The 17,557-nt window shown below is 40.4% G+C and overlaps 1 protein-coding gene across 3 annotated transcripts in view; it reads left to right on the top strand.

The window, feature by feature from the left end:
- Window positions 1–17,557, top strand: part of fbxo8 (F-box protein 8) — a 78,187-nt gene that overhangs the window by 44,050 nt on the left and 16,580 nt on the right. For all 3 annotated transcript variants that reach the window (XM_059974284.1, XM_059974286.1, XM_059974287.1), the window contains exons 2-3: window positions 9,846–10,156; window positions 15,302–15,425. In XM_059974284.1, the coding sequence (XP_059830267.1) occupies window positions 9,846–10,156; window positions 15,302–15,425 (435 nt within the window). The remainder of the gene's footprint in view (window positions 1–9,845; window positions 10,157–15,301; window positions 15,426–17,557) is intronic.

Genomic DNA, 17,557 nt, shown 5'->3' with positions numbered 1-17,557 from the left:
CTTAAGAAGTACTTAATCTTTCTCTCAAAGAAAAATCATTTACTGCGCATTAGATAATGACCTCTTCTGCATAGTATGAATTACTATGTTGAGTGACTAGCTTTTTAAAAGATTTCACTCTGCTTAACAGTTGCTTCCCATCAACAGTGGTATCCATGCTAAATAGTGTAACATTTTCTTATCCGGATACTCAGATCAGATTGGGAATAGCCGGTTAATTGAAGAGCAAAAGTTGTGAGTTCCAACTTCAGAAAACAACCCAGACCACTGTTTCCTTTGCCAATGTTTTTGTCACTCATAGTGCAATTCATGTGTATCATGTTTTCTTTAACATTTCCCAAAGTGAGCAATAATAATGACAATTTTGGTTTGCATTTGACAATCTTGCACTGACTCCACCATGTGTACTTCAACTGATTTTCTTTTTTGTTCAGACAAATGTGACGCTTGTTTGGGATGTGACGTCATTTGTGTCCATGGCAAGGGAAGTTTGACCCATTTTACTCGTGATTGAACAAGTTAACCCATTTATTGAACACTCTCTAGGCAATCTTGACTTCTCAGGATAGCGCAGGACTGAGCTGTCTGTAAAACAGTTTACCTTCATTGTTCTGGTCCCATTATCTGTTATCCTGAAATTGCCAAGAGCTAGTCCCTTTGTTCCAGCTTTGTCATCATCACCACTAACGGAATGTGGCCTCTAGACATCGGGCTGAAATGAGTTGGCTTGTCTGGGTGTTGAGCAGAAATGAATCAACATGCCTGGACTCTGGCATTGATTAAAGGATCCTGGGTAGTCCCTTTTGAAAGATTTTGATCCAAAATAAGTGACTTCTCATTACAAAATCTTATTCTGAACGTTTTTATGTGTATTGAACCAGAAAGGAATAAATGTATACAATCGGTAACAAATTGCAAACGGAAGAAGCACTCTTGCTAGCAGAAGCCAAATCACAAATGATTGTGTTTTGTAAGTAGCAGGAATCTGTCCCAGAGCAAAGGATACAATATTAGCCAATTCTCCAGAACAGACACCAGGCTTGTAGAGGATCATCTCCTCTGGCCCCATTAGTTAAACCTTTGAAATTAGAGTTTTTAGAATTCCAGTAAATATAACTATTATGGTGGAAATCAATAAGGAATGGCTGGACTTTTATTAGACCAATTATTTGTTTTATTGTTAATTAAAAGAAAATGTTTGTATCACTTAGTCACTGTGTAGTACTTGCAAAATTGTACAATGAAATTCAGAAATGGGTCTAGACATTTATTATTGGAAAAGGCCACATACATCTGTCCGATGGAAGAGAATTAACCTTTCATCAGAAGATCTTGCTCAAAAGATCTTTGAAGATCATGCAAGCTGTCATCTTGGGAAGCTTAGAGACTGAAAACATTAACAACCAAAGATCAGACATTCTCTTTTTCAGTTTTATCCCTGCTCCAGTATTTCTCAATTCTCAACTCTACTAAGATCACTCCTTTTGAATCAGAATTGGGTTTATTATCACTGTTGTATGAGATGATTTTTGTTTCTTTGCAGCAGCACTAAAATGCAAAGGCATAACATTACTATAAATTACAAAATAAAGTTGTAATGTTCATAGTTCATGTGCCATTCAAAATCTGATGGCAGAGGAGAAGAAGCTGTCTCTAAATTGTTGAGTGTGGTTCTTCAAGCTCCTGTACTTCCTCCCTGTTGGTAGTAATGAGAAGACAGAAGACCGATGACCAAGTGGGTGAGGGTCCTTACTGATGGATGGTTCCATTTTGAGGTGTCACTTTTTGAAGGTGTCTTTTGTGGGGATGTTTATGCCTTTGGAGCCGGCTGAATCAATGACCTCTGAAGCCTCATGCAATTACATCCTGGCATGAAGACAAATTGAAGCCTGTATGCCAGGCTGTGATGCAGTCTATCAGAATGCTATCCACTGTACAGGGTCTTTGGTTTCATACCAAATCTCCTTGAATTCCTAACAAAGTAGAGTTGTTGGTGTGCTGCCTTTATGTTTGCATCAGTACATTGGGCCAGGAATAGGTCCTCCAAGGTATTGATGCCTAGAAGCTTAAAGGTTGCTCACTTTTTCCACTGTGCTGACAAAAGACCTTAGCTGGAAATGTCAACTGCTTACTGTTTTCCATAGATGCTGCCTGGCCTGCTGAATTCCTTCATCATTTTGTGTGTGTTGCTTGGATTTCCAACATCTGCAGATTTTCTTGTGTTTGTCATCCTTTCCCCTGCTTACTCCTCAAATGAGGACTGTGCGTGTTCTCCCGGCTTTCATTTGCTGATGTTGCGAGTGAGGGTATTGCTGCAACGCCATTCAACTTGCCGATCTATATCGCTCCAGTATGCTGATTTGCTGCTGGAAGTATGCTTAGCCGCATCAAGCCTGTAGAGGGGGAAGCACACATTCATGTGGTGTCCCCAGTGATTTTCAGGAAGGTTGAGGTTTTATTACTCATCTGTACTGACTAGTCTCCCAATAAGGAAGTCAAGGATCCAGTTACCAGAGAGAGGTTCAGAGGTCCAGGTTTAGAAGCTTGGTAATTAACACTGAAAGGATGATGGTGTTAAATGCTGAGCTGTAATTGGTGAATAGCAGCTTGATATATTTTGCTGTTGACTTGGTGCTCAAAAGCAGAGTGGAGAACCAGTGAGATTGCATCTTCTATTGACCCGTTCTGGAGGTAGGCAAATTGCAGCTGGTCCTGATCTTTTCTCGGGCAGGAGTTAACTCTAGCCAAAATAAAACTCTTACATGCACTTGAATTACTGGTAGTGTGAACACTACTAAACAATACTGGGGTTTGTTCAGCCATATTTGCCTAACACGGATTTCATGGTCTATATATCAACTAAGTAAAGGTGGCAATCCATAATCTGAAATGTTTATTGTGTGGATTTAATGGTGATTTTACATTGTTTTTCATTCCCTTATATTTTTATAACTTTGAACTGCTGCATGCTCTAATTTATGTTCTGCCCAAGTAGCTATTCATCGATCTCAGAGTGTTATTTTGGCTTTCAGCCTTGACACCATCACAAGCCAGTATAGTTATTTCTATAAACTTTGAACCCTCTCTTTCAGAATGCTGGGAGTCCAGAATGATGGATTAGTGTTGAGAGCTTTTCCACTGTTTAAGTGTAATACATCCCCCCTTGTGTTTATGGAACTATTAGTGGTTAGTAACAGAATGTATCTTGTTGGGAGAAAATTGCTAATTTGTAATGTTATCATTTATTAGCCGATCCTCTATGACGTATTGTGGGCCACTAAACTATAAACAGTTAGCAACAGTGCGGTAGCTGTGAGCTGCTGCCTAATAAACTTGGTGTTTCAGATCGCAAAGTAAAGCTGGAAGAAGTAATTCATTGTGACTACCCAACATTGTTATTTGTTATTATTAACATTAAGCTGCTGGAGTCCTTGGCAAAGCCCCAGCAAATTGTTCCTCGTTTAATATTTTTCATAGTTCATTAATGCTGTACTTGCATTTGCAATGGAATTAACCCTGACTTTATGGTGTTGTGCTTCCTTGCACAATTAGTTGTCATTACCAACATAAAAATCCATAATGCAAGATTTTTAATTTCTTATCAATATAAGACCATAAGACATAGGACCAGAATTGGGCCATTTGGCCCATCAAGTCTGTTCCATTATGGCTGATTTATTATTCTTCCCACCCTCACTCCATTTTCCTACCTTCACCTTGTAACATTTGACAGCCTGACTAATCAAAAACCTATCAATCTCTATTTAAAATATACCCAATGACTTGGCCTCTACTGCCACCTGTGTCAATGAATTCCACAGATTTACCATCCTCCGGCTGAAGAAATTCCTCCTTGTCTGAGGCTGTACCACTATAAGAAACATCCCCTCCACAATCACTTTCCATCTACCCCTTTCAGTATTGGATAGGTTTCTATGAGATTCTTACCCCCACACCCCCCATTCTTCTAAGCTCCAGCAAGTGCAAGCCTAAAACTTTCAAATGCTCTCCATATGTTAACCCTTTAATTCCTGTAATCAAATGCAAGGGCAGGTTTTGAAATTATTGATACCATCACAGTTCAAATTTTGAAGAGAGGTTATTCCATTAAGGATCACATTGAACCTTAGTTCAACCATTCTTTTGGTCTCCACATAACAAAAATCAAGAGTGAGGCACAGTAAGACGCTATTTACTCGCAAGAAGCTGTCTGCCAATCCTGTACAAGAGCAAGAACCATTCTTCTTGTTCCACTGCTCTGCCCTTGTAGGCCTGAAGTGTTACCTTTTTGAGTGTCAGGCACTACATTCAGTGGCCACTTTATTAGATACAGGAGTAGAACCCAGTCTGATCTTCTGCTGCTTTAGCCCATCCACTTCAAGGTTCAATGTGTTGTGTATTTTCTGCACACCACTGTTGTAAAATGTAGTTATTTGAGTTACAGTTGTCTTCCTGTTAGCTTGAACCACACTCTGGCCTCTCTCATTAACAAGGCATTTCCACCTACAGAACTGCCACTCACTGAATGTTTTTGTTTTGTTTCTCGTTTCATTTTCTGTAAAATCGAGAGACTATTGTGCATAAAAAAAAACATTGCAGGTCAGAAGTTTCTGAGATACTCAAACTATCCAGTCCAGCACCAACAATCAAAGTCACTTAGAACACATTTCTTCCCCATTCTGATGTTTGGTTTGAACAGCGACTGAACCTCTTGACCATGTCAGCATGCTTTTATACATTGAGTTCCTGACACTTGATTGGCCGATTAGATATTTGCACTAACAAGCAGATGCACAGGTGTACCTAATAAATTGGCCACTGAGTGTATCCCCCCCCCCCCCCCAATCTCCTGGCAGCACATGCTAGATGTTTGTACCAGAACTGAGTTTATAAACATCTATAAATAATTAGCAGACTTTTTTTTAACTCAGAGGCTGAGAGAAGGCTCAGAGTTGAACTGATAGTGAACCTGCAAAGTAACGACTAGGTTTAACCAGATATTTCCAGTTGTAGAGTAGTCCAAAAGTCCTGGACATACATGTACTTCCTTTACTCAAAAAAAAAAGTGATCAGCTCTATCGTGATGAAGTGAGCAGCTCAGGTGCATTTAAGATGAAACTTTAACAAATGTGATGGGGTCTTGTGTGAATTGCAAACAATGGCAAAGAAAATTTAGGCCCAGTGGCTGCCTTCTGTGCTGTAAACAATAACGATCATTTATAGAAGTTATAGAATTCAGCGTTCATGCCATCAGGTTGTAAGCTGCCCAAAATAAGGTTGATAGGTTCTTGATTAGTAAGGTTATGGGGAGAAAGCTAGAAAATGGGTTGAGAGAAAAAATAAATTCAACCGTAACATGAGTTGAGACTTGGGGGGCAAAAGTTTAAGGGTAACATGAGGGGGAATTTCTTTACTTAGAGAGTGGTAGCTGTGTGGAATGAGGTTCCAGTAGAAGTGGTAGAGGCAGGTTCGGTATTGTCATTTAAAGCAAAATTGGATAGGTATATGGACAGGAGAGGAATGGAGGGCTATGGGCTGAGTCTGGGTCAGTGGGACTAGGTGAGAGTAAGCTTTCAGCACGGACTAGAAGGGCCGAGATGGCCTGTTTCCATGCTGTAATTGATATATAGTAATTGAAAGGCAGAACAGACTAAATGGGCAAAATGGTCTAATTCTGCTGTCTTGTAGTCTTAACGATATAGAAGGTAATGAGGCTCGTTTTAAATGAGGTTATATCTTTAGTTAGAGCACAAATGTCAATGTGGGTTTGTGACTGTTAAATCACTTTTGTTGGAGATGCCATCTTGCAGTTTTCCAAAAGGCAGAGGTGATTACATGGTGGCATGGTGAATATTTTCTCTTCTACAAATATCACAAATTTTGTGGATTATCTATCACTGTCATATCGGTGTTGGTGAGAGTTTGCTCCAGCCACTTGTGTTCTGTTCGTTTCAACATGGACCATAGTTATTGCAGAGTCTGCAGGTTGACCTGAAGTCATGAATGATGTTTACAATTACAAGTCTTGGCAGATATTTATTAAACGCCCATTAGCAGTGAAGCTAATTTCTCTCCATCCCTTTCCAATGTTCACACTACTTGAAGGAGGTTGAGAATTATGTAGCTGCAATACCCCATTATGAGGTGTATTTAATTTCCAGCCTGCAAGGGGAAAATTTCATTTTTGCTTGTACTTGTACATATCCTGTTAATCTTGGTGGCTAAGGCCCTTAGTATCTGAACTATGAAATAATTCCATCATCAGGGACCCCAGCCATCCAGGTCACGCACTTGCCTTGCTGCTGACATCAAGAAGGTGGTATAGGAGCCTCAAGACTCTCACCACCAGGTTCAGGAACAGTTATTGCCCCACAACCATCAGGCTCTTGAACCAAAGGAGATAACTTCATTCAGCTTCACTTGCTCTATCTCTGAATTATGGGCTCACTTTCAAGGACTCTTCCTCTCTTGTTCTCAATATGTATTGCTTGCATATTTATTTTTATTATTTCTCTTTTTCTTTTTTGTATTCATACAATTTGTTGTATTTTACACGCTGCTTATCCACCAGGAGCTTTTCTGAATTTCTCTTAAAGATATCTGCTTGTGCCATCATCGGTGACAGTGTGTTCCACACGCATGCACCTCTATACGGGGAAAGAAGACACATACCTCTAACATTCTCCCCCTCTATACATTCCTCCAACTATTTTAAAGTTTTGCCCCCTTGTATTAGCCATTTCCATCCTGGAAAGAAATTTCTGGCTGCTCTCTTTATTAATGCTTCTTGTCTTGTACAATTCTATCAAGTTACCTCTCATCCTCCTTTACTCCAATGGGAAAAGCCCTGGCTCACCTAGCCTATCAGCATAAGACATGCTCTTTAACCCAGGCAGCATTCTGGTAAATCTTCTGTGCACCCTCTCTAAAGCTTCCACATCCTTTTCTATAATGAGGTAACCAGAGATAATCATAGTATGCCAAGGGAAAATGGTCAATATGAAACAAAGTGAAAGGAAGGAGTGAGGCGGGGGCTGGTATGCAAGTGGGTAGGTGGAGGAGGAAAGGATGGGGATGATGGTGTTCTGAGGTGTTGATTAATATCAATAGAATGTTAGAATTTGTACTGTATGTTCATGATTGCAAAATGTACAATGCCTTGAAAAAGTATTCAGCCCCCTATAACTATTTTTGCTGTTTCATTTCCCAAATTTCAAATATTGAAGTAAGATTTTTGAGCTAATGTACAAAACATTGTGCATCATGCAAAATAAAAAGGAAAAAATTTAAAAACCTTTCCTCAGTATTGCCTTACCAACTCACCCAACTTTTCGATGTAGAAAATTGGAAGATCACCTGTTTTCAAAGCATAAATAGCCCCTCTCTCTAAGGTCCAACAGTATGGTAAATTTTTAACAGACCAAACTAAAATGTAGACAGAAAATCATTCAAGTAAAGTTAGTGAAATGATGATGGAGAAGCCCAAACCTGGGGTGGGCTCCAAGACTATCTCAAATGCACTGAACATACATCAGAGCTCAGTGCAGTCCATTATGAAACCACAACCACACTGCCTAGGTCAGGCCAACACTCTAATTAATTAGTCACCATAAAGGAATGTCACTTGTAGGAGAAGCTACTGTAACATCCACAGTTACTCAGAGTGAGCTGACGGAAGTTGATGGCTGCAACTGGAGATGGAGATGAAGTTCATAGCTCCACAATCTCTAAGGCCTTGCTCAAAAAGAGTATTTATGCAAGATTGGCAAAGAAGAAGCACTGGCTTTAAAAAAAAGAGCATATCCTTACCTGTAAAAACTTTTCACAAAGTGTCACTTAGATACTGTAAAGATGTGGAAAAGATCTTGTGGTCGGAACATTTTTGCCGCAACACTAAGTGGTACGTGTGGCGTAAATAAAATACGGCGTATCAGCCAAGTGACACTGTAAAGTATGGTGATGGTAGCATCATGCTTATGGGGCTGCTTTTCAGCAGCAGGGACTAGAAATCAGGTCAGGATTGATGAGAAAATGAATACTGCTAAATACAGAGAATTGCTGGATTTGAAAACATGCTAGCCTCGACCAGAAAGCTTAAACCTGAAATGAAGTTTGTCTTTCAGTAGGATAATGACCCAAAGCACACTCCCAGAGCAACTATAGAGTGGCTTAAAATAAAGAAAATTAATGTCCTTGAGTGGCCCAGAGTCCTGACCTTCACCTGATCGATGCTTATGTGAGAATGCTGTTCTTGGACTGCAGTTCAGCATTCAACACCATAATTCTCTCCAGGTTCGACAAGAACCTCAAGAGAATTCAGCCTTCCCTGCCTTGTGTAGCTGGATCCTGCATTTACTGTCAGATTGTCGGCAGGTGATAAGAGTGGACTCCCTCACCTCTATCGCTCTGACTGTCAACACAGGTGCCTCTCAGGGCTAAGTACTAAGCCTCCTCCTTTACTCTCTGTGTCACCATCCACAGCTCCAATCTGCTAATTAAATTTGCTGAGGACACTACACTGATTGGCCTAATCCCAAATAATAATGGGGCAGGTTACAGAGAAGAAGTCATCACCCTGACACAACCTCTCAATGTCACAAAAACAAAGGAACTGGTTGTGGACTACAGGAGCGATGGAGATGGGCTAACCCCTATAGACATCAATGGGTTCAGAGGATAAACAGCTTTAAGTTTCTCTGCATAAACATCACCGAGGATCTCAAGTTTGTACATATCGTCTGTGTGGTTATAAAGGCACAACAGCACCTCTTTCACCTCAGATGGTTGAAGGATTTGGGGGCCCATACCAGTCATCTAAGAACTTTCTACAGGGGCACAACTGAGTGCATCCTGACTGGCCTTCCCTCACTCGTAGGATTCTGCAGAGAGTGGTGCAGACAGCCCAGCACATCTGTAGATGTGAACTTCCCACTATTCAGAACATTTGCAAGACAGGCCCGAAGGATCATTGGGTACCCGAGTCACCCCAACCACAAACTGTTCCAGCTGCTACCATCCAGGAAATGGTACCACAGCATAAAAGCCAGGACGAACAGGCTCCAGGACAGCTTCTTCCACCAGGCCATCTGATTGATCTTCCACCAGGCCATCAGACTGACTAATTCATGATGACACAACTGTATTTCTGTGTTATAATTCACTATTCATATTTAACCATCTTGTTACTGTCCTGCTGTACATACTATTTATTATAAATTACTATCAATTGCACATTTACATGGAGACGTAAAGATTTTTACTCCTCGTGTATTTGAAGGATGTAAGTAATAAAGTCAATTCAATTCGAACATCTCTGGCAAGACCTCAAGATTGCTGTCCACTGCCACTCCCAAACTAACCTGGCACAGCTTCAGCAATTTTGCAAGGAGAAATGAGCAAATCTTGCTCCATCATTTGTACAAACTTAATAGAGAGTTAGCCAGAAAGACTACTGAAGGTAATAGTTGCAAGGGGTGGTTCAACTATGGAGCAAAGGGAGATGAATACTCTTTGAACTGCTGACGTTTCAAATTTAGAATTTTTATATTTTTTTTCTGCTTTGCAATTTTCCTGTTTTTTTTTGGGCTCTACTGTGAAAAAAGGAGTATGTGATTCACAAGTAAAAATTCTCAGTTAAATTGTTCAGACTCCCTGGTTGTAATACCCATTTATGTGAACCAAGGGTTGGGGGCTGAATCCTTTTTACAAGGCACGGCTGATCTTTATTAAATCACTTTGATTCTTGTCCAATTGCCACTTCCTGCCATGTCCTATTACTGCTAAGACCCTTTTTGTCATTGACTGCTTTTTGCAAACATTGCTCAGTTTGTGTTTCATTTTCATAGATGGGGCAGGCGCTGTGGAGGGTTGCAAGGAACCAGCAACTGCAACACCAACGGTACACTGAGGACGGCTACTATCTCGTAGACCATGACGGGAGGCTTGCCGCAGCAAATCGCAAACATGCGCAGGTTGGGATTGACATCTACCACATGCTGAGAGTTGGCAAATCAAAGGAAGATCGCGGATTTCCAGATCTGGAACTCTTGCCCCCAGAGCTAAGCTTAACTATTCTATCATATCTGAATGCAACTGACCTCTGCCTGGCTTCGTGTGTCTGGCAGGACTTGGCCAATGATGATGTTCTCTGGCAAGGGTAAGTGCCATTCTGTGTTGTCACTCATAGCTGTGACCGAATGAAAACTGTTGCTAGAATACCGCTTGAGTTGCATTCATGTTTGCAGTCAATCCCGAATTATATATTGAGGAGGAAAATATCTTTTGTAAATTAAGATCAGAAATGATTAGAGACCAGAATGCTCTGTGTGACTACTTCATCGAGCACCGGTACTCTATCTGTTGTGGCCATCTGGATCAAGACTGTATACAGGCTAAGCGTCTACTTCATCGAACATCTGTGCATCATCCACCATGATTATCTAGGCCTCCCCATTACCAGCCATTTTAATTCATCTCCCCATTATTTCCCAGACCTGTCCATCCCCAGACACCACCATTGCCAAAGTGAGGCTAAACACAAGCTTGAAGAACAGCACCTATTCTGCGTGGGTAACTTGCAACCCGATGGCATGAATGTTGAATTCTCCAACTTCTGGCAACTCACTTTGTCCTTCTCCCTCCTCCACCTTCTTCCTCTGTCTATCAATAGACATTCCTCCCATTGTTTCCACCTCCCCCTCCATCATTTTCTCTTGCCTCCCATAACTCCATGCTCCATCTTCCTCTCATCTAATTCCATCATCTTCAGCCCTTTGTCTCTTTCCACCTATCACTTCCCACTTTCTAATACCATTGCCACTCCCCCTTCCCCTATTTGCCTATTGTCCTTCTTCATCTGGATCCATCTTTCACCTGTCAGTTCTTGTTCCTCCCCTTTCCTCTAACTTAAAACTGGCTATCTTCGCAAGTGACAGATGTGAAACAAAGGAGGGAGGCAGAAAAATTAAATTGTAGGCCACTTAGCCTAACTTCAGAGGTTGGGAAAATGTTGGAGTTCATTATTAAGGATGAGATTTCAGGGTGCTTGGAGGCAAATGGTAAAATAGGCCAAAATCAGCATGGCTACCTTAAGGGAAAATCTTGCCTGACAAATCTTTTGGGATCCTTTGAGGAAATGTCAGGCAGGATTGTTAAAGGGGAGTCAGTGGGTGTTGTTTTACTTGGATTTTCTGAATGCGTTTGAGGCTGCTTAGCAAGGTAAGACTCCGTGGTCTTGCAGGAAAGATAGTTTTCCATGCAAGAAAATGGTCTTGCATGGACAGAAGTTTGGCTGACTGGCAGGAGGCGAAGAGTTGGATTAAAGCAAACCTCTTCTGGTTGGCTGACAGTGACAAGTGATGTTCTACAGGGGTTGGGACCACTTCCTCTCATTATATGTCAGTATACATCATTATACGTCATATTATTCTTCTCCAGATAGTCATGAAACCAAGAAAGAAAAGAACGGAAGTACGATCATCAACCTCCAAAACCCTCCTCCCCATGCAAAAATACAACAAGGGGGCATTAGTGGGTGAGTCTAGGACCAGAAAGCACAACCTCAAAATAGAGGAACATCCCTTCAGAAAAGGGATGAGGATCAATTTCTTCAGCCAGTGGGTGGTGAATCTGGAATTCATTGCCACAGACGACTGAAGGGGCCAAGTCATTGGGTGTATTTGAAATGTAGGTTCTTTATTAGTCAGGCCATCAGAGGTTATGGGGAGAAGGCATGCAAATGGTGTTGAGAGGGATAATAAATTAGCTATGACATAGTGGTAGAGTAGACTTAACAAGCCGAATGGCCTACTTCTGCTCCTGTGTCTAACGGTCTATCTTCCAGTCCACATGAAGAGTCTTGACCTTAAGTATTGACTGTCTCGCTCCCTGACTTGTTGAGTTCTTTCAGATTGCCTGCATCTGCAGTCTTGCAACTCCTATTTAAAAAAAAATTCTGCACTTTTGTGCCCTGTTTAATGACTAATGCTCCAATGATTATTCTGTAATCTCCAGAATTTTTATTCAATGAATTACTGATATAACAATTATAGGTTTGAAATTCCTGTAAAATAGTTAAACAATTCCAGCCATTTGAAGGAGCTACTTGAAATTAAGCATCTTTATAGGATAACTAATACTGCTTTAATCCACTGCCTTTCATATGGATTCAGATTTTTATCCATTGTAATGTTTAAATTGTTAGTATTATATCAAGTACTGTGTAAATCTCCCAGATTGCTACTGTTGCTGTAGAAATAGTTAGAAAATGGGATTTGAGGATTGTAGCCACAAGCATGACAAATGTTGTTTATCAAATCAGATTTAGGTGCAACAGATTAAACACATTTGCATCATTTCCCTTGAGGCACAATTAATGTTTGTCATGTGGAGACTGCTGATGGTAGAATCTTGAGCAAAAACAAACCGCTGTGAGATATCAGTGTCAAGTAGTGTCTCTGCAAGCAGAACATTGTCACATTTTGAGGACTAGGAGTGGAGAGTAAAGATTGCTGGTCTACAGATGTGAGAGGGAGTTCAGACAGGCTAGTAGATAATGGGAGTGGAATGATGGACAGATGCAACAGGTTGAGGAGGAAGATAGGAAAATTAACCAGAGGAGAAGAAATTTAAGTAGACATGTAGGGGGTGATGAGCTAGGTATGTCGGGCAAGGATGGGAAAGATGAGCTAAGAGGAGAGGTGGGCTGGTGGGAATAGGATAGGAACATTGTGGGGATATGGTTTACTTGACGTGAAGAATAATTTCCTGATGGGTATTAACTAAAGAGCTGATAACTTCAGGAAGGGCAGGAACATGAGCACATCTATATTGGAGGATTGGCAGTGGAACATATCTGAAAGGGATGACCTGTCCTGGGCTCAGCTCATACTGCAGATGCAATCACCAGGAAGGTGAACCAGTGCCTTCACTTTCAAGGAAGGTTAAGGAGGTTAGACATGTCACTGAACGCTCTTGTATCCTGTATAACTGGCTGCACCATGTTCTGGCACAACCATTTGAATGTATAGGAACATACGGAGCAGAAGAGAGTAATGGACTTGGCCTAATACATCATGGGCATATCCCTCCCTGTCATTGGGGTGCTGTCTCAAGAAAACAATACCTACACCAAAGACCCCCATCATGTTTCCGGGCAGATGTAGAAGCCCCAATACCTCACTACCAGGTTCAAGAATAACTTCCCTTCAAACAAGCTACATAGTCCTAATCACTACCTCAGTATGGTAACACTATGGCACTTTGACCGCGTGGCACTGAAGTTTTCTTCTTGATCTAATTGTGTTCTTTCTTATGTATACAATGCTATGAGCCTATGATACTGCTACAAATTTTTCATTACATCTGTGTGTACATGTACTTCTGTTTATAACAACAATTAATTTGACTTTGGAGGTGTATTGGGATGTGATTACTTGAAATTGGAAAATTATCATTTGTATCGTTGGCTGTCGGCTCCCCAAGTTGAATAAGAGATGCTCTTTTCTTGTTTGTGTTTGGCCTCATGGCAGCAGGAAGACCCAGGGCAAGATGGGTCAGTGAGGGAGTAGGATTGGGAGCAGAAATGGCGTGCAACTGGAAGCTTGAGATTACTGTTGCCCTCTTCAAAATAGTCAACTAGTCTACACTTAGACTCTCCTTTACACTGGAGGCCTATTCAAACAAAGAGGAATTCTTATTTTAATTGTTGACTTCTTAAAAATACTGTGAAATAATTTGCCTATTATAAAAAATGAAGAAATTTGTTTACAATATAGTAAGTTTTACACATACTTTGAAGAGCATCAGTTGTCTAAAATTTTCACTGCAGTATATAACTGGACAACAAAGAATTTGCTTCCTGAATACTTGTCTGTGTACGTTATGGAGTTTGGGCTGCTGATCATGAAACTCACCACGAAATTTCCCTATCACGCATCATTTTTCTGAAGTTGCCTCTATTTGTTATTTCAGTTCATAATTCAAGTTAATTAAAATATTGTCCACAATATAAGCTGAGAAGTTTTTTTTTAAATCTTATCCAGACATGCTTAGGCAAGTCAAGAGCTGCATGGCAGGATTAATTTTACAAAAATTGCTACTAGAAATGCAACTCAGATGCACAGAGTACTGTTGTTTCATTTGCCAATGGGACAGCATGCTAAAGAATCTCATTATGTTAAAAAAGATTGACCATTCTGCAGAAAAGTATGGTGCATGAGCCATTTGTAGACCCAACAAAGATATATTTTTGCCTCCTCTTCATTGTAAAACTGGGGCTTATGAAAGGTTTTGTGAAAGCAATGAACAAGGAAGGTGAAGGATTTCGATATCTGAGAAGGATGTGTCCCAGAATGCCTGATGCCAAGATTAAGGAAGGCATTTTTGTTGGTCCACAAATCAAACGGGTCATCAATGACAGGCAATTCAAAGAACGTATAGTGGGACCACAGAAAATCACATGGAAGGCATTTGAGGATGTTGTTGGCATCTGCAGAGCACCAATCTACATGCAGCTGGTTAACAATATGCTTCAAGCATACAAAACCAAAACCATGAAGTGCAACATGTCACCAAAGATTCTTTTTCTGCATTCCCATTTAGACTTCCCTGCAAATCTTGGCAACTGTCAAGTGACGAGCATGGTGAGAGGTTTCACTAGGACTTTGTAGTCATGGAGAAATTGTATCAAGGCAATTGGAATCCATGAATACTGGTTGGTTATTGTTGGACACTTGAGCGAGAAGCCTCAGACACTGAGTACAAATGAAGAAAATATTTTCGGCTTAGTTGAATTGTTGCAAAGCACTGATACTGTTCTTCCGTTAAACATACTTTTCCAATAAAAGTTAATTTCTTGTTTCTCCATATTCCTATGTGATACAAGTAGTCTGAAATTATATTTGTGTTCAGCTTCAAGCTGTCATAAGCTTAAAAAAATTTCTGAGGAAGCAACACTTTGCAAAAAATTTGCTGCCCGGTGATTAAAACAGTAAGAATACCCAAACATAAGGACTTTTCTTTTCATAGTCCGAGAGCATTAAGAGGAATTGATTGGTGGATGTGTCAAATATTATATGCGTCTTGTTGTAAAAATGATCAATAATAGAATAGAAGTAGGGACACAGCCCAGTTACCTGGTAATGGAAATGTTGAAAAGTTATTTTTTAAAATAAAAATCCATTAAACGATCGAATATTTTGTATTAGGATTCAGTCTGGTCAAATAGAACAAAATAAATGGTAAGTCTAAAATAAAATGAATTTTTGATAAAGTATCAACAGGTGTATAAATTTTGTTTCAGGTTATGCAAGTCCACCTGGGGTCACTGTTCCATATACTATCGAGTCTATCCAGGTTTTAACTACAGACAACTCTACATGCAGCTAGATGAAGGCAGCCTTACCTTCAATGCTAATCCTCATGAGGTAATCATGATACTAAATGCAATGTTAAATTTGCCATTCCTTATGCAAACCAGGTTTCTCACTGGAGAGGAAGTATAGTGCAATTGCTGTGAGTCATGTGCTAAATTTACAAAGACAGAAATGTTATAGATGAAAAGATGAATAACTTGACTTCCCAAGTGTAAAGTAAATACCTGTAGCCTTGTTATGTGTTGCTGACTGTCTTGGGGTGGGATGGGGCTAACAATTTGGATGATGGAAGAGATATTGGAATGATGGTTATTGATGATTTAATCCTGAATCTGGAATCACATCCATTCTTTAAAAAGGTGACCAGAACATGCCATTCCATGTGTGGTGCTAATCAGCAGCATTAAATCGTAGCTCTTGAGTTATACCATAAGTCCTCTTACCCTGTCAACTTACATAACAGCTTTAAGGGATCTATGGATGTAAAGGACAAAATTTCTCTTCCTCCACACTGCAAAGAATCTTGCCACTAACCCAGTACTCTGCCTTTTAAGTTTGACTTTCCAAAGTGTATCACTTCACACTTTTCCAGATTGAATTCCACCTGCTACTTCTCAACCTTCTACACTATCCACAACATCAACCTTCATGTCATTCTGCAAAGTTGCCAACCTACCCTTCCACTTGTTCATCCAAGTCATTTATAAAAATCTCAAAGAGTAGGGGTTGCTGATCAGATTTCTGTGGAACATTGATTTTCAGGCAGAATACACTCCATGTACTACAACACTCTGCCTTTTGTGGGTTAGCCGATTTTGAATGCACACTGTCAAGTTTCCATGGATTCCATGCCTCATAAGTTTCTAGATGAGCCTTCCATGGGGTCCTTGTCAAACACCTTACTAAAATCCATAAACACCACATCTACCATTACATCTTTATCACATTGTAATTTTTGAGGAGACAACAGTACAATCAGGCTTGTAGGCACAATCTGCCCCTCACAAAGCCTTGTTTACGATCTCTATTAAGACAATACCTCCACAAATGCTCCTAAGTCCTGTCTCTAAGAATTCTCTCCAGTAGTTTACTCACCATTGACATAAAACTCATTGGCCTTTAGTTCCCAGGATTATCCCTATTACTCTTTAACACAGTTACAACATTCACCATCCTTCAGTCATCTGCTGTGGCCAGTGAGAACAAAAGATGGTCTTCAAAACTTCGGCGATTTCCCCCCCCCCCCCCCCCCCGATTCTCATATTAAGACAATAAGATATAGGAGCAGAATTAGGCCATTTAATCCATAGTCTGCTTAGCCATTTCACCATGGTTGATCCATTTTTCCTCTCAGACCCAATCTCCTGCCTTCTCCCCATATCCCTTCATGCCTGATCAATCAAAAATCAATCAATCTCTGGCTTAAATATACATAAAGACGTGGCCTCCATAGCTGCCTGAGGCAACAAATTTACTACTCTCTGGCTAAAGAAGTTCCTCCTCATCTTTGGTCTAAAAGGACATCCCTCTATTCTGAGACTGTGGTCTCTGGTCTTAGACTCTCTCATTATAGGAAATGTTCTCTCCATATCCACTCTATCAGGTCCTTTCACCATTCAATAGGTTTCAATGAGGTAACCCCTCATTCTTCTGAATTCCAGCGAATACAGGCCCAGAGTCATCAAACGTTCTTCTTACGACAAACCGTTCAATCCTGGAATCATTTTTGTGAACCTTCTTTGAACACCTTCTTTCTAAGGGGCTCAAAACTGCTCACAATACTTACCAGAGCTTTATAAAGTCTCAACATTACATCCTTGCTTTTATATTCTAGTCCTCTTGAAATGAATGCTAACATTGCATTTGCCTTCCTCACCACAGATTCAGTCTATACTCCAGGCTCAACCTGGCATGTAACCCATCTGGCCCTGGGGATTTAACTATCCTAATGTTTTCCAAAAGCTCCAACATTATTGCTTTCTTAACTGCCACACAGCCTTTCCCCTGCAGCTCAGCATTAAAGAGAGGCAGGCAATTATGTTAATGAATTTTAAAATGCCAGCCATCTTTCTGGGACCTGTTCTTCTTTAGCATATCCCAAACCAACCTTGTCACGTCTACAAATGTAAATGAATTGAAGGGTGACATACTCGGGAGTTGTATCCCCTGATTGTCAAATTGCT

Source organism: Hypanus sabinus, chromosome 7, assembly GCF_030144855.1.
Source record: "Hypanus sabinus isolate sHypSab1 chromosome 7, sHypSab1.hap1, whole genome shotgun sequence".
In the NCBI taxonomy this organism is placed as follows: Eukaryota; Metazoa; Chordata; class Chondrichthyes; order Myliobatiformes; family Dasyatidae; genus Hypanus; species Hypanus sabinus.
This window is presented reverse-complemented; position numbering and strand designations above follow the sequence as displayed.